Below are 17,862 nucleotides of genomic sequence, written 5' to 3' on the forward strand. Positions count from 1 at the left end.
GAGAGGGGTGGGTATGGAACGAAACACTGGGCAGTCCCTCTGGAAAGGTAGGAAATGTAGCAGCAAGATAGCCAGGAGCCTTGCTGTTTGCTGTGTGTTTCCTGCTGCCTCTCTGCCCATTTTCAAGCCTTTGGCTCTGCTCCTTCTTCCTCCCCTCTCGGTGTTTGCTTGTGGTGGCACATGAAGCAGCGTGTCTGCTCTTTTAAGCAGAAATGCTGATATGTAAATATTGTCATAATGTTACTCTTTAATCTAGTTCCCTTAGAGGACCTTGTTTGTTTCTGCTGCTACTGTTCACCAAAGTAGCCTACGCTGAACTGGGGAGCCTGTTAAATGTGACCTGTATGCATAATAGAGTAGCACAGGTACTGTAATCTCTAGCTGGCTGGCTGTGAACTAGTGGCATTCTGCATGCAGTTAGAATAATGCAAAGGGGATGTTCACAAGGGCATGAAGTATATAAGAATATAAATGCAATTGATCAGTGGAAAGCTGGAAGTGGGCCTTGGACCAGTTTCATTTATGGTACTCTTGGCAAGCCACCAAGAGAGCCTACATCACAAATGCGTCTTGTAGTCCTTCCCTTTCAACTTCTTTATGTATTTCAGAACTTGAAGTCAAAATGGTTGGAAATATATTTTGCCTGTTGTTCTCCCTGCCCCCCTTCCCTAGGAGCACAGGAAGTTCAGATGTGACATACAAAGACAGGAAACATGTAACAAATGAGCCATCCCTACTTCTGTGTTGCCATTTAGTATGAAAGTGTTGCTCTTGAGTGTAACTTTCTATTTGTGGTATTATGCAGTTGTTTAGTACAGCTGTTGACAGTGAAGTCTAATTTTTTTGGTTTTTCTCTCCTTAGAGCACAACAATGGAAGAAACAGCTATATGGGAACAGCACACAGTGACTCTTCACAGGGTAAGTTTGTACAATTGGTTGTGTATGCCCAGCGCAGGATACTGCTAGCTTTTGAAAACAATAGGAAAAAGCCAGATGTCAGGAAGTAAAAGAGAAGGAAACTGTCATACTCCTTTGTTTAAATTTAGAAGTGTTGTAAAAGTTCCATGTAATAGTAGTTCTATTTGTTGGGTTTCAGAGATAAGCCCTCCTACAAATGGCTATGCCAGAAACAAAGCTTTAGATTACTTCTGTACATAACTGAAAGTAGTTAGACATCTGAGTATTCATTAATGATTGTGCTGTAACTATACTTAAATGCTTTAAAACATTTTCTTTCAGGGGCATAAAACAATATAGTTAAATGTGTTATTTGCTCACCTTATTTGCTTGCTGCTTTCTTTAATTAGTGGTGAAAATAGTGATTTTTTTGTTTTTTGAGGTGCTCAGAATGTGCACCTTACACAAGGGAATGTGTAGTAGAATCAGTAGTACACATAAAGTTGGCTTTTATATTTACACTGACTCTTACTTGAGTTACTCTTAAATTGGTTTCTGATGTGAAGCTGTGTAAGAGGCAGTAAGGAATGAGTTGTTTAGGGGAAGTGAGAACAAAGTGGGGTGCCATTTTTGCCAGCTGCTTAGTGACCATGGAATTATGGCCCACGTAGATGAATCCTTTCCAACAAAAGGCAGACACACTAAAGTTCTCTCAAGGGAGCAAGTTACATCATTTGCCTTCAGTTACTCAGCATAGAATCAAGGCATTTTAGAAATACAGTGTTGATCAGATCGATGTACGAATTGGTGAGCTGATCAGATAAAACGTTAATTCTCTGTATGAACTTATGATTTGTTGCTTCAAAATAGCCATGTGAGTCTCTGCTCTCTTAAGAGCAGCTCAGTTTGACCAGAAGCCTGTCTAACAAAGTACCCTGGCTCTACCTGCAGCCACATGTTGAAAGCCGAGTGTAAGTAAAACCAAAAATGTGTAGCGATACTTACCTACGGTTTTCTTCAGGCTTCCAAAAATGTTTAGATCAACAAGTTCTTGAGCAAGAAGTATCATTTCTATATATAATTGCCCTATTTTCTTATTGAAACTGTCCAGGCATCCCTGGAACCTGTTTAAACGGAGATATTTTTTATTTTTTTAAACTCATTACTGATTAAATCAGTACCGCCTTACATTCAAAAACAAGCAAAAAATGCTTTAGAAATACAAAGTTGGCTAGTAAGTTAGTAATAGCTTCGTTTGTCTTGAAGGGGATAATTTTGTGGTTAATTGGAGCAGTAATCTGAAGATGAGTTCAGAGGGAACAAGGAGATGCTGCAATGTGATGTTACCTTGAACAAACTTTGAAGTAATAAGTAGGAACTAGAAATGGCTGTTTTCTTAGCAGAAAAAAACAGAGTCTGTCATTCAGATGTTGAAGGCTGATGGCATGTACTGTTATTAACTTTGTTTTTAGTTGGGTAAATGAATGTTATCAGTGTTTTCCATTTGCCTGATAACATTAGCATAAGAGTTTGGTCTTGTTAAGCCAATTGGTGTGCAGAATTTATCCTTAGTACAGGGAAGAGGATTTAGGGGGTGATTGCATATTTGCTTGGGGGGGGGGTTGATTCTGCTTTTTATGAAATTGTGCTGTTAGATCACCAAGTAAATGAGGCTACTTCACTGTAGTAGGAAGGAGTGAAAGGCATCCAGATCTTGGTTATCTTCAAAGACATTTAGAAGTTAATAGAATTGGAATAGGCTCAAAATGCCACTCTGAGTGGTTGTAGAATATTTTCTGGTTTAGTTTATCTGCTCTGCTTGGCTACAGAATTGCTAGAGACCATCTCCTGTCAGACACAAAAAACCCCATTTTGAAGAACTGAACTTGCTTTCTCTAGTGAGGCACACAGAGTCCCTCTGGTTTTGGCTTAGCTCAGGGCACCAAGCTGGCTGTGAAAGGTGGAATTAAGGACACTTTACATGTGCTGAATTTCTGTGGGGTAGATGCAAGTCAAACTTCAGGTTACTGATTTCCTGTTTTATTGGTATACATGCGAAGCTTTTGGGATTCACCAGACGTTTTTGTACATTCTGTCAGTTTTTGCCCTCAAAAATGAGGCTGGACAAGTCTTTAAAAGAAACTGATCCAAAAAAAAAATCTGTCAAACATTGGTAAGTCCCCCTAGGAGAGGCAGAGAAGGCTGGAGTTGGTGTCAGTCCAGATCAACTCTTTTCTTTTCAGAAGCACCTGCTTAGTGGCAAGCAGATCTGTTGTCCCTCCAAGTGCCCCAAATAAACTGTGTAACTCTGGTTTTATTTTCCACTTTAATTGGCCTTTATTAATGGTATTTGATCAAACCTAGTTAAGGAGTAAGGACCATTAACATCTGGTATAATGAGAAACCCTAAAAATTGGGGAGGAAAGCTTGTTAAGTGGGGTGTGTGTGTGTCAGCAGATACACTTTTAAAATATGCTGGACTTCATTTATTCCTGTTCTGAGACTCGTTTTAGTCCTGCTAGTAATTCCGGCAATGAGACTTTTATGTAAAGAACGGCACAGGCTTAAAACTGTAGTTCCTGTGTATGGCAGAGTAAGATTCCTGTAACTCTTCTTCGGCTCCATAAAGGTAGCCAACAACTGTAAAAACAAAAGCAGTTTTGGTAGAAACAGTTACATTTTAGGAAAGCAGACATTGTTTGTATGCAATTTCTTCTTGAAGAAGGAAAAAAAACCCCACAAACCCAGAATGACCACATTAGCAGGCACTCCAAAGTATACTATCTGTGTAGTGTACTAGTTGGCTTTTTTAACTTCTTTCTGTCTGAGGCTTTAAACGCTTAAAACCGTTTCAGCCTTGTTATAGGCGGCAGTTATTAATTTATAAACCAATTAATGGTAGGTTAGAGGTGTTGTTGTTGCATACCTTGAAAAGACAGATGTTTTAGTTTTTTGAACATGTTTTGATCCTGTAATGGCCCTTTAAAAAGGGGTAGTAGGGTGTATAAACTCTGGGAGATGAGCCTTGCAAAAGAAGGAGGTGCTTTGCATAGGGAATTCTTGTTGAAGAATGCAGCTTTGCTCAATTCTTTTGAAGGGTTTCTTACTGTGACCTGTACTTGCCAGAGATGTCGTTACGAGTTGGGGACAGAGTATACTTAACCCCGGTATTTGCTCTATGCATGTGTCAGTTCAGGCACTTTGATATGGTTCAAAAATCAGATTTTTTTTTTATCCATCTGTTTAAGGTATCATAAAGCTTTTAAGCAGTCTGATTGTATTGTGATTTCACACAGTAGTTGGTCAATTCCAGTGCTGTTGCCAAAAAGACTGGAGAAACTCATTGGGAGGAGGACAGGCTTGAACTTCTAACCAGGAGTTTTTGTTCCAAAACTGCTGTTCCAACTTCCTGGACTGCTGTGTAGCTCTTAAGAGATTGAGTCAGTCTCAAGTTTAAGCTTATCAGGTAGCTGCAGTTTAGCTTTCGTTGAGGGATCTTCTGGTTTGGTATACTTAACTGTCAAGGACTTGAAGGGTAAGCCATGCACTTCATCTATGATGTGAGTTTCTTCATACTTGAAACTCAAGTTCTGTGTGTCTGTGTTAGGTTTGTCTCCTTCTCCCAGAGAACTGAAATGAGGTTATTCTCTTGTATTGTCGCTACAACATGACAGGTGATTTTTGTGATGTCGCAGATCGATTAAAATGTAATTTGAGTAAGATACAATTTTCTGTCTTCTATAATCTGTAGCGGTCAACATCTGGCTATTTTGTGACATTAGGCTTGGTTTTCTGAGGGTAGTTCAGTTTAACATTTCTCAAGATGATGGGAGGCAGCAGGATAAAATGAGAAGTAGTAGGCTGAGGTTTACTGTAAGGTTTCTTATTTGAGCTCTTAAATTTTCAAAAAGATGAGGGTTTGATTTGAACTTTGTCATTTGGAGTATTTAAAACTTTGATTGTTATTAGAAGCCTTTCTCTGACTTGTGGTCTTTTTTCCACTGCTGTGTATGTGAGACTGGCTTGTTTCAGGGCTTCTTGAAAAGAATATTAAAGTAAGAAACTAGTACTTTCAGTATTGGTGATTTGGTTTGCAAATCTACTCTAAAAAATAAAATGGCAAACAGCAAGATTAGGTTTATAGTGAGTTTCTGCAAGTCTGCTGGCCTTAGAGTTGATTGTATTTCTTTTCATGAGTGGAGAACTAAGATATTTGTTGTTGTTTATGGTTTAAGGAAAGATGGAGAACATTTAAAGGAAGTTTGATGTAAATGCCTTTATCTCTTTTCTCCCTTTCTTTCCCCACCCAAATGTAGTGCAAATTGAAATCTGTTTGCTGAAGTAATGGAAAACAAAGTTGAAGCAGTGGCATGAGAAAGGGGAAATAGCACTATTTTGAAAGGGTTTTTTGTTACATATTTTCATAGGATATTGTCCATGCTTTTTATTATTTAAAAAATAAAAGAAAACTCCTCCTCTGGCCACGAGTAGTCATTATGATCCTTCAGGCTGCTGAGCCTCATGCATGGCACAGGGTTTCACTTAGTAATTCTTGAATCCCAGCCATGATTTCTGGTTGATCTGGCTGGAATGCATCTTGAAAAGATGTGCAGTCTTCCTTTTAATGAATGGAAACGAATGCCAGAGAAACACTGAAGTGTACCCCTCCCCACTTCCCCCACACTTGATAGACCAACTTAGTGTCTTCATACCTGGCAGCAGTATCAGCTAAGATGGAAATCAATTTCTGAACAGTGAATCTCCGGGTCATCGTTTGGGTAGTGCATGGTCCTATTCACTGCTTACAGGCTTATTCTGGACCATCTTTTTATGGCCTCTCTTTTGGGGGGAAATAGGAAATGGGTTTTTTGAACGGTAATTGCTGTCCGAAAAGCTGAACGTCATGTGTCTAACAGCCAGATGCAGACTACCATGGTGCTTCTGCTGTCACTGTAAGGTTATGAAACTCATAGCTGAAGCTGGGTCACGTTTGTCAAAAACTCTGAAAAGGAAAGGGCTAAGTCTGCCAGCATGGAGCGTATGCTGTGTAACGGAGAGGAGGAACTGGTTGAAACCTCATCTTCTCTACCCAGTGACTATGGCATGCAGTCAAAAATCTCAAATTCTTGAACAAAATACAGCATATGAATGGTAATGTCCTTCTGATAATGTTTTCTGGGCAATAATGAAGAACTAGATAGTTTGCAAACCAGTTATATTTAGAAAGTTTATTTCCTACCCTCACTGCTTCCAGGCAGAAATGTAAGCATTGTTGTGTCTTGAAGTATCTAGCAGGAATAACTTTTCAGAGGCACTGACCTTGCTGTAGTGGCAGGTCACCCTAGAGGGAAAAGATTGAAGCAAATTACTTTTGTTAAGATGCAGATGATTTGCAAGTGCTGACAAGGTTTTGATGTATTTAATGGTACAAGTGATCTTGGTATTATTGCGAAGAACTGAGCCTGCAGTCATGCTGCTGTGTGCTGCCATCCTGTCAGTTCCTGAGCTAAACGAGGTCAAACTGGGTAAATACCGTAACGTGAAATCTTGTTGCACGAAGTGATACGGGTTTGAGTCAGTGTCTCAACACAGTGGCGTGGCATGTTGTGCTGACAAGATTGAGGTCTTACTGATGACCACCTGGGGCCCAGGACACAAAAATGTAAATGAGGACTCTTGTATTTTACTCTTGTGAGAGGTGAGTTCATCTGAAACATTCTTCTAAAGGTGGGGTTTTTTATTTTTAATCTCTCTCCGGTTAGATTGCATAGCATTGCAGGGCTCATGGGTCCTTCTTTTTTCCAAAAGTTGCATTCATCCCATAGGACCTTTCTGTGCTAGACACAGGAATGTGAATCAGGGCTATGTAAATATTAGAAAGTAATAATATGTATCTTGTTACATTACAGGCCCCTGGGTTTGGATTTGGTATTGCAATATCTGGAGGAAGAGATAATCCTCATTTTCAGAGTGGTGAGACATCAATAGTTATTTCGGATGTGCTGAAAGGAGGCCCAGCAGAAGGGCTGCTGCAGTAAGTGCCAAGCTATACCTGGGTTCTGATTTGGGGGGCATTCATCTGTCAGTGGTGGCTTTACCTCCTGGTTATTTTGCTCTCAAGACACTTAACTGGAACTGTTCCTAGGGTAGGTTTATAATACAGGTAGTTTGTTCATGGATGCCTGTTCCCCAGTATCTTGCCTTGGCATGAAGGATTTATACTGTGCATTGTATTGTTTTTCGTTTAGAGAAAATGACCGTGTTGCAATGGTTAATGGAGTTTCAATGGATAATGTCGAGCATGCATTTGCTGTTCAGCAGCTGAGGAAAAGTGGGAAGAATGCCAAAATTGTAAGTGAATATCTTGAAGTTTTAAGCTCACTTGAATTCCGTAGTTAGAGCAAAAGTGGTGGTGTTTAATGTTTGTGATGAAATATGTGCATGAGCCAAGGTACTGAAACCTGAAGCATCATACAGGGCTTACTGAAGTGATGACCATTAAGTTTATCACGTGGGTTGCTCAAAATGTTTTTTAAATGCGAATGCTGATGTTTGGGTAATGTGTCACTGGGTACTTCAGACTTCTTTATGATAAAGTTCTCAGTTTGCCAAAAGCTCAGCTTTGTTTAATATTTCTTTGCTTTCTTGAGTGCACTTTTTTATCAGGTTTTTCAAAGACTGGAAGAACTTTACCCCTTTGTTCAGGCCCTAACATAGTTCTTCTCAAGTTCAGTAAACAGTTTGCCAAAATAACATATAATTACCTTAATTCCTATAATATTGTAGGCTTATTCTAAGTGGTTGGCTTTTGGACTTTGCAAAACAAGTCATCACTAAAGGGTAGTAATCCAGCTTTCTGTAGAAGTTTGCGATTTAGGTTACAAAAAAATACAACACAAATGGGCAATGTTTAACAATTTCTTAATTCAGGAAAAGAGACTTCTAGGGCTCATAGAAAAGCTTTTGTGCTGGTAGGGCCCTTGTCTGTTCTAATGCAGTTGCAAAGAAAAGTTTGCCTTTGATTTAGTAATTATATAAATCTTGCACAAAACCCACGTGTGGTGAGCGGTGCAGGGATTTCAGTGTATGCTTTACGGTGTAGCCTGGTTCAGTTCTATAACGCATGGCAAACGGGGTTGGGTCTTACTCTGGAAACTGCTGTCTACACCAGTGCAAGCTGACATTGAACTTTCAGTGGGAATGTTCCCCTTCCTCTGTGGCTTGCATAAACATTGCTTTGGAAGTTTGGGAGGCTTCAGAGTTGAGGGGGATTACTGTCAATAACACACTGGGTATACAGTAGATTACATGTTAGCAAAAGAACTTTCAGGCAGTGCCAGTAGCTGATTTGTGGGTTTACGCTAAGAGAGAGGGCATTCAAATATGCTGCTCTGTGAAGACAGACTATTGCATTATGCTGCAGTGGCTGTGATTGTTGTCCTTTTGTAGAAGCATAAACGAAATAAACCAAATGTGAAAACATACATGCTTCTCCCTTCAAGAACAGGTTTCTAGTAATTCGTATTGATGAGCTTCTTGTATTAATTAGGTAGAATTTTATAATGGGGATACAAGAATTCAGAGCATTCACAAATATATCTATATGTTTTCTTCAGAGTTTTGGGACTAGCTTGCTTTCTGACTCCTTGTAACACCATTAGCGTTACACAGCCAGAGGCTGATAGTTAGTGTTTGGTTGTAGACTATCCGAAGGATGAAGAAAATTCAGATTCCAGTGGCTCGTCCAGAACCTGAACCAGTGTCTGAAAATGAGGATGATAGCTATGATGAAGAGATACGTGATCCCAGAAGCAGCCGTGGTGGTCCAACTGCCAGCAGAAGGCATGAGAAGAGCTGGGTAAGAGATCGAAGTGCTAGCAGAGAGAGAAGCTTATCACCGAGATCAGACAGAAGGTCTGTTACTTCCAGTCAGCCTGCAAAACCTACCAAAGTAACACTGGTGAAATCGAGGAAGAACGAAGGTAACTTGTATGTGATTCTCTTGCTGTTTTTTAAAGGCCAGCTGCTTCAGTCAGTGCTGGGTTAAGGGCTTCATAGACTGTATGAACAGTGCTCTTGGGTTGGTTTGCCCATTTTACCAGTAGCTAGCTAAAAATTTCAGAAACTGCTGTTGTATTTCTGGTGATGTTTTTCATATTCCAAAGTACATGTTCTTAATTAAGGGAGAAGGATTATATATAGTGTAAATGAACCCCAGCTGTGCACCTGACATTTGGTAGCCAGTGGCCAAGTACCTTCCATAGGCTTCAGTCACGTCTTCAGTTTTTCTTGTTTGAAAGAGGGAATATTGTAAGTAGCATCTAAATTAAGCTATTGAACAACAGCTATGATTACAGGCAGAGTTAGAAGAGAGATTGATATAATGGTAAATCCATAGTGTAATTCCACTACAGCCCTTCATGTGCCAAGTTCACTCTGCTCTTTGTTTCCAGTGGAGATGTATGAAGCAGCGTTGTAAATCTGTTTGTTACGGTAGCTTCACCAGTTTTCTTTTTTCTTTCGTTGCTGTTACGTAAAGAGTATGGTCTGCGGTTGGCAAGCCACATATTTGTGAAAGAGATATCACAGGATAGCCTGGCAGCAAGAGATGGCAATATTCAGGAAGGAGATGTTGTACTGAAGGTATAGTATGTGGTGGTGGCGGCGGCGTTTGCTCAACGGGAAAACTAATTGATGTAACTGTTCTAACTCTATTTATAGCTTTATTATTATTAGAAGAAGATATACTTAAATTTACTGATCTTTAAAAAAATTTGATAAAAAGGATATAAGTCAGCCTCTCTGAAGAAAGGAAAATTATAAAGCTAGTTTGGGTTTTTTTGGTATTGTTCCCTAGGCCTTAGTCAGACAAATAATGCCCGCTGTAAATGCATAATAGAAAACATATGGAATGGTGTGGGACTTTGGCCCCACGTGCTGCTCTCGGTTATGCAGTATAACGTTGTGGAATTGTGCTGTTGAGCAGCACTAGAACTTGCCTTCAGGTTAAATTTTGATTTTTTGTAACAATCAATATACCTAGGGATTTTTAATTCATACTAACAATTTTTACTTCAGGATAATGCTATAAATGTGTTGGTGCAGAAAACATTCTCATTCCTTACTCAGAGTATAGCAGTGCTGGTTCAAAAAACATAACGAAGATTTTAAGTTTTGTAGTAGTGGTAGAGGCTTTGCCTTTGAAAGATGAAAATAATATACTATGTTATAGTTTGGATGAGTCCAATAGTATTTCATTGTATTGTGGTAATTTGATGAATATCTCTAGCTATTTTAAAATCCAGTCAGAAAACCACTCTCTTCACTGGAGGTTTTTTCCCCAGTAAATATATCTGCTCTTTTCTTACTATGTTCCAGATAAATGGCACAGTGACGGAAAACATGTCCTTAGCAGATGCAAAAACACTCATAGAAAGGTCAAAAGGCAAGTTGAAGATGGTTGTTCAGCGAGATGAACGAGCTACGCTGTTGAATGTCCCTGATCTTTCTGACAGTATTCATTCTGCCAATGCTTCAGAAAGAGATGGTGAGTATAAATAAACTTGATTCCCAAAGGGGGAGAATTACCTGTGTTGTGAAGATGTGGGATGAGAGGGGTGGGGAGGAGAAATATTAGGAGTAAGATGGTCATATGGGTAAATGCTTGTTTGAATGTGCTTGAAATCCATGCCTTCAAAAACAGTGGAGTAAAAGATGCAGTTCCTGTTCTTGCAGGTTTTCTTTCAGGAATATTAAGTTTATTGGGTTTGAAACAGTAAATGTAGACGTAACATCTTCATAAAAATTCTCTGCTAAAGCTTATTTCCATTTGAGCAGGTCACACCACCATTTTAATTACAATCATTTCATGAAAAAACAACTTTTATTTAACAGACATTTCAGAAATTCAGTCGCTGGCATCAGATCATTCCAACCGATCACATGACAGGCCTCGCCGCAGTCGTTCACGATCTCCTGACCAGAGGTCAGAGCCTTCAGACCATTCCAGACATTCTCCACAGCAGCCCAGCAACGGCAGGTGATGGCAGCATTGTATTATTTGTAAATCAACTGTTTATTGTGACATATAAGTTGCAGGAGTGCTTGGATTTATACAGTGTGGCCAATGTGGTGCAGAACTATGGCAGTAGCAATGGCGTTCCTTCTCTCAAGGGACGCAGCTGATGAAGGTTAAATTTGTCCTGAAGTCTAAGAGAATTTGGACCACTAACTTCAGTGTTACCTCTTTTTTAGATGTAATGTTAGAGCATGGTTGTACAAATGACCAAGTTTGATGTTACTGAAGCCTATGCAATTATACTGTAGCTGTAGAAAGCAGTTAGCTGCAAGGGTATTTGAGGTAACTACTAGCACGGTTCCTACTGAATGTCCAGCCTGGGTAAACTTGTTGAAGTCTTGCTTTATTTAAGCATAGGCTTTTTTCCCTCATTACCTTTCTTAGAAGGTTATTTTATGTTTATGAAATACATTTAATTCCTACAAATAAGGTGTACCGCATATTTAGCTTTTGGAATGTAGTTTTTAATATTTGAACTGGGTAGTGGGACATTAGTGTTAATTCTGAAATGGGTAAATAATTTCATATGAATTCAGAGATAAGTAATCTGTGGTGTGGTTTAGAATTCTTTTTTTGCCATGTGAAACTTTAGTCTTGAATAATCTAAATTTGTCTTGTTTTGCATTTCCAGAGTTTGTTGGAAATGGACATTTAAATTTATTGAAATAGAATTTCACTGTTAGATTTTAGGTTCTACTAAAAATGGTAAGAGGAACGTTTACTTTCTGAGTGCTCATGGATGATGGAGCAACAGTTATAATTGATCTGTTGCAAATTCCGAATTCAGAGCTTCTATTTGAAGATTTTTAGATGCTGTAAAAAACTATGAGGAAAAAAAATGAATTGCAACTGTCTGTTCCACAGAATGTAAGATAAGCCTTATTGGTTGTTATAACACTTCATTTGCTCAAGGGGAAAATAATACCTTTAATGTTTTTAGAGTCTTTTAAGGGTTAATAACAAGGCAGATCTTAGCTACATGTACAGCTGGTTGGGGTTGTGGATTACTGACACGTTTGCTTCTCTTCCATGTATGCTGTTTGGAGGGACCACAAGGCATGACAGTTTATTTTCAAGTAGGAACCCCATATTAGTGGGGAAAAACTTAAAAGCAGGGTCGGAGATGCAGGAATTTGATTGTGAAGCTTGAGGACTGTCTGGTTTAAAACCTTTACTTCTTTACCTGCATTCCTGATGTGTGAATGCGACTGGTGGAGGGAGCAGAAAAATCCATCAAAAGTGAAACTATGACTGACTTGCCCTAGTGTTAGTGCTTTGCTGTGCTATTGCAGTGGCTTAGGTAGATGGTCACTTCCTCCCTGTGGGCTACGCTGTCAGAAGAATTAAATCCTTCCTGAGAAGGAACTTTGAAGTTATCTCAACTCTGAATGCATCCGCTGTATCTGCCTCATGAACAAGAGCTACCTTGGCATGGGCTGATTTCCTGTTGGACATGGCCATTTCAAGATCAGAAAACCTGGGCCCTGAGCCACATAAAGAAAACCACACTGAAAGCAACTTCTCTTTGTAGTGGTTATCTGTGCAAGTTCAGCTCTGCTGTGACATCAACTTCATTACAACTGCTTTATTTTATAAATCTGGTGACAAATCTGAAGGAAAAAATCCAAACTTAACAGGCTGAGGGGCAAAAAGGTCCAATAAGTCCTCAAATTGAGCTGAAGGAAAATGTATTGAAGACAATGAGTGTTTATTTAGACTTTGTTCTGCCAAGTGTTTGTATGTTAATGAGGAGAGAAATTCCTGAGGAATCCATAGTCCTTTCTTACAGGCTTGGAGACTGAGGCTTCTGGGTGTGCTTTAGAGTACGACCATCTGCTGACAGGCTTGCCTCAGTATGGCTTTGGGGTTTGGCAGGGTCTTCAGTGTCCATCCTTCAGTGCCAGTGTGCTTGCAGTTTGCCTGGGTCCGTAACTGCTGTAACAATTGCTCTTGGAACATTCTGTCAAAGCAGTAAATAGTACTTGTTTTCTTTAGTCCAGAGGGACTTCACAGATCTCTTGAAGAGTCTTTCTAAAGCTCAGATTCTAGAACATGTTCTGAATTTCCTAATAAAAAGGACTAATTACACTTGTATGGCTTCTTCACTTGTGGAGGATTGCAGGTTATCCCAAGTCTTGTAAAGAATCCAGAGAATGAATCTTACAGATCTCCAGATACTGATGAATATTCATAGCCCTGGAGACTTGGAAAACTTACAGGCAACTGATACTAAATTAGATACTAAGTGAAATATAAGTATGTCCTGGCTTTGAGGAGGAGCTCTCAGAGCACATCACGGTTTAAAGCTTAAGTATAGTTTTAAAAGATTTGTATAATTGTAGAGATATGCAGAACAACTGTTCAGGCACAGGAGGGGAAAAAAGCATTTTAAATGTAGAATGTTGATATCATACAAAGTTGCCTTATGTTATGTGAAGAGCTGTACTTAAAAAGCTAGCATGAGCAAAAGAGGAGGTTTCTGCGCCCTAAGTTTGACCATATGTGGGGAGCCAAGTATCATATGTACTTTCTTACCTATCTGATCATACTGCTGGCAGTAACAAGCTGTTGAGCAAGATAAGCTTTTGGTGTGAACGGTCCTGAAAAGTGGCACTTACAGCCAGGTGCTGGCAGGCCTGCCACTCCACAAGAACTCCCACTTGGGACCTCTCTCTCCTGTGTTGCCTTCCTCCCCTGGCTACTGGAATAGCAAAAAGGCTTTAACATTTCAGCCTCAGCAAGAAGATGTGGTAGCTTGAAGAAATCCCTGTAGAGATCATTATTTCTGGAAGGATGAGGTTGACTTCCATAAAACAGTTGTCAGTTTTTCTGTAGCACTGGAGATTTGCTCTGTCCATTTTCAAAACAAGTTAAGAGAATATAGGGCAAAAAGCAGCCTTGTTTTGAATGTGGAAGATGTCCCTTGGCTCTTACTGGCTTCTCATGCCAAACAGTTGGAAATGTGCTGAATGCGTTTGGAAAGAGCCTAGATGTTTGTCTCTCAAACCTGTTTCCGTGCAAGTGAGCGCTCTGCGTTGCAGACCATCTTCTGTTCTGAAGTAATAGGCACAGTTGATAGCACTGGTGTGTAGCTGACTGCATTTTGGGACTGAAGCTTATGTAAAAATGCTTCTGTGAGGCATATTTTAAAAAAAATAACAGGGGGGAGGAGGAGGGGGGTGGGGAGGAAGTGAGGTAAAGGGGCCCTGACACAACACAGATGTTAAACAATAGTGTCACAGCGCACACAGTGAACAACATTTCTGTCTCTTGGGAAGTGCAGCTGTCAGTTTTTAATGAGTTTCCGTCACCTAGAACCAGTGACACCATCAAGAAGTTTCCTGTATCATCTTGCAGTGTGTAATATCAGTGCCTACTGTACAGTTTAAGCCAAACCAGGGAAACTCTACTTTCCTGCTGCCTTGATTTTTTTTTTCCTTTTTGTTCTGTCACAAATGTGACTATCAGCTTTTCTCCATTTAAACGTAGAGTAGAACTGACCTTTTGCAGTTACTTTAGTTGTATTTGCCTATGTGCATAGCAGTAGCCCTGTCTAGAGACGTATTGCTTCAGATACTTACCTGATGCTATTTTGTGCTCTGCTCTTGCTCTGTTGTCTTAGTTACTGTTACTGAGAGCTGTTTTCTTCTGGTTTTATGTATGCAGGTATAAAAGCAGCATAAAGTTGCAGTGGTTTTGCACAATATGTAGAGGAAATGTAAAATGAATGTTGTCCTCTAGTAACTGCAGTATTTTTGGTCTTAAAGCAAAGCGGAGATATTACTATTTTAGTATAATGTTGCTGTGAAGTGTTAAGAGATGCTTGGAAACAGGTAGAGGGCTCATGGGGAAGTTTGCTCTATTTCATTAACTAGTGCTCATTACCCCAGATACTTGGAAGGGGAGGGGCATTAGTTGCTTACACTGCCACAGGAGACTGTTTATAAGACATACAGTATGACTTTAAACAGCTGAATATATGTGTCTGGCTTATTAAAGACAACTCTTTTCAAGGGAATGAGGAGTCCAGTCATACTTTAGTCTAGTGCTGGCAGTGCGATATGTAAGCTTTTAGCTTATGCAGTATGCTTGAAATTAGAAAGAGGAATAAGAGAAACTTTACCCATGAAGTTTGGGAACAAAGTAGAAGGATGAATACTTACTTGTCATTTTGCTAGACATAATGGTTTTAGCTTAATTTTAATCAGCTCTGGAAGCCCCCCAAAAGGGGTTTATCTGAATAAAAAAGGCACAAATAAGGATTTTAAAAAATTAGGCCACTGTACTTGTTTTTACCAGTGACTTAGAACAAGATGGTTGTTTACAGCACAGGGGTGCCTGTGTCTTCCCAGGCTGTTGTGGTGATTGCCGTGTTTTTCTGTATTCTGGTTTTTAGAGCTGCCTTCAGGCACAGTTATAAAACTGGCAAAAGAAGGTACTGAATAGTCTTAGTAGGTCTTGGCTGAACAGCTAAGCTTTGTTTCTGGGGTTTCAAACTTCACACTGCTTCAGGAAAGCATGTTCTGCTTGTATTAAGATATTTACTGTTTCTTTTATCCTTTCTCATATGATCTTGGATGAGTAGGCTTGCTGGGATCTGGTTTCCTAAGTCACATCCATCTCTTGAAGTAGTGGTTCTGGATAAAATAAACAGCCTTTACTCTGTAATGGATATTTTTTGATCCACTGGTACTTTATGGATGGTGATACTCATTATTGCCTAGCAGCACCATCTAGCTGATGGTAGTGAAAAACATTTCCTCCCCCCGCCCAATACAGTGCTCTCCTTGATGAGGTGGACTTGTGCCTGCTGACTAAGCTGTTCCCTTTGAGGAAGTACCTTTTTTCTGCTCCTTGGTAATTACATCTGATCGTATATAAAAAGCTGTGATTCGTTTGTCTGTCTTCTCTCAAATACTTATCCTTGCCAACCCTCAGGAACTGAATAGATATTTTGAGCATCTCATATTTAGGGTGGTGTTTTTTATGTATGTGCTCTGGAATTAAAACTCTTTAGTATATTGATTTGCTTTTGTTTTTTCCAGGTGATTAGTAATATTCATCTGCTCTGAGCCTGTTAAACTCCTTGCTGTTCAACAGATAACAGTGTAACACTTCAACATACAGCATATGTCCTCTTCAGTTCTCTTATGGTACAGCTGGTAGCTATACCATATCTTTTGAGCTAAAGTAATAGAAATTATGTTCTTGAGAACTTCAGTCTCATTATTTGAAGAATGAGATATTTTTCTTTTTTAATGTGTGATGTGTGCCTTTTTTTTTACACTGTCAGCATCTGTAGGAAACACGTAAGAAGCAGCGAGTTGTCTTTTTACTATAAATACAGGGATGACTGAGTATATAAGAAGCACTCCTGTCTTGTAGCAGCTGTGGATTGGAGTCCTCAATCTCTCAGAAGGCTGAGAAATCATGGGCATGTCTGTCTTGTAACTTTTATCTTTGCAAAGATCTACCAAGAGCCACACCAGGGCAGCTGCCACACAAAGCAGATAAATTAGCTTGGTCACAGCGAAGCCTAAGAATTAAGTCTAAAAATCCACAATTTCTGCAGGGAGGGGTTGAGAAAAAGACCATCATAACTGCTCTTCTCCCCTTCTTCCCTTTGCTTCTCTATTTTTTATAGGTTCCAATATACAGCATGTATGTGTTATTTCTGTGCTTAAAGCAGAGAGCAGTCTGTGTGCCCATGTCCTTACTCTTGCTAAATAGCCAAATGTAGAGAAATACTTTATTAACATGAAGTTAGGAACGAAATGGTAAAAATTATTAACAACATGATAATGTAAGAAAAAAACCTTGTTAAATCGTAATTGGTAAAGCCACCAGAAGTGGACTTTGAATGAAAGAATTTATTCTTTAGTTTTAGTAGACTAAGGTCATAGAAACAATTCTATATGCAGAGTGGAATCTTTTTTTCTGATATAGTCTTCGAAGCAGAGAAGATGAGAGAGTAACTAAACCAGGAGCTGTCTCTACACCTGTAAAGAATGCAGATGATACTTCTAAAACTGTCGAAGAGGTGGCAGTCGAAAGAACTGAAAAACAAACTCCACCACTCCCAGGTAAAAACCTTAAAATACATTAATTATGCATGTTATTGAGAATTGATCACCAGTGAAGACTTTATGCCATTGCATATTTGTGGAATGATTTTTAAACTATTAAAACAGACCAAGTTCTGAGCATTTTGATTTTTGAATCTAAACAGTCTTTGTAACCATAACCCCATTTGTATTTTAGAGTCTTGGTCCTGAAAGTCTAAGCAATGGAAGTCTGACTGTTATATAGTGGTCAAACTCCAGTATTTGGAGCAGTATTTATAGGTGATGGTCATGTGGAGATTTTGTCTTGATTTCTCAAGTGAGGCTAAAATCTGTCATTTCTGTGAGTCAAGCAGTAGGCGGGTTCTCAGAGGTTGCTGTAGCAGACTATATTTAAACAGTGAAATTGTAAGTAGAGAAAGAGGAGCTGTGTAGATGGGTTAGAGGGCACTGTTGTTGAAAGGCAGTGTAGAATGAGAAAAAGCAGATTCCAACTTGGAAGTACTTGAAAACCAAAGGGATGAGCAGTGACACTTATGCATGTAGTATTCAGCTCGTGTAGAGGACTTGTATGATGTGTATGATCGTGTATGATGTTGATAGCCTCAGTGATCTTGAAAATGAGAAGAGTAGGTTTTCTGATGCAGCAGCCATTATTAAAAAGCTTGTCATAGGATGTGACCTTTTACAGGGGTGTTCGGAAAGGGTGCAAAGGAAGTAAGTGTATATTTGCCAAGATAGAAAAGGAGTGTGGTAGTGAGATGAATTAAAGATGATTTCTGTATTTCTAGAAGACACTGAAGATCAGTAATTGGCCTAATACA

The 17,862-nt window shown here is 39.4% G+C and overlaps 1 protein-coding gene across 1 annotated transcript; it reads left to right on the plus strand.

Annotated features, from left to right (window-relative positions):
* Positions 1 to 866: 866 nt before the first annotated feature.
* On the plus strand, positions 867 to 17,059 carry LOC104510699 (tight junction protein ZO-1-like; the record flags this gene model as incomplete). Its single annotated transcript, XM_010153031.1, has 8 exons — positions 867 to 919; positions 6,808 to 6,932; positions 7,147 to 7,249; positions 8,601 to 8,880; positions 9,438 to 9,541; positions 10,277 to 10,445; positions 10,793 to 10,937; positions 16,923 to 17,059. Coding segments are annotated over exons 1-8 (1,111 nt in total), but the record flags the coding sequence as incomplete, so codon positions are not given.
* Between the last annotated feature and the right edge of the window lie 803 nt (positions 17,060 to 17,862).

This window comes from Eurypyga helias, unplaced genomic scaffold (genome assembly GCF_000690775.1).
Source record: "Eurypyga helias isolate BGI_N326 unplaced genomic scaffold, ASM69077v1 scaffold7466, whole genome shotgun sequence".
Classification (NCBI taxonomy): Eukaryota; Metazoa; Chordata; class Aves; order Eurypygiformes; family Eurypygidae; genus Eurypyga; species Eurypyga helias.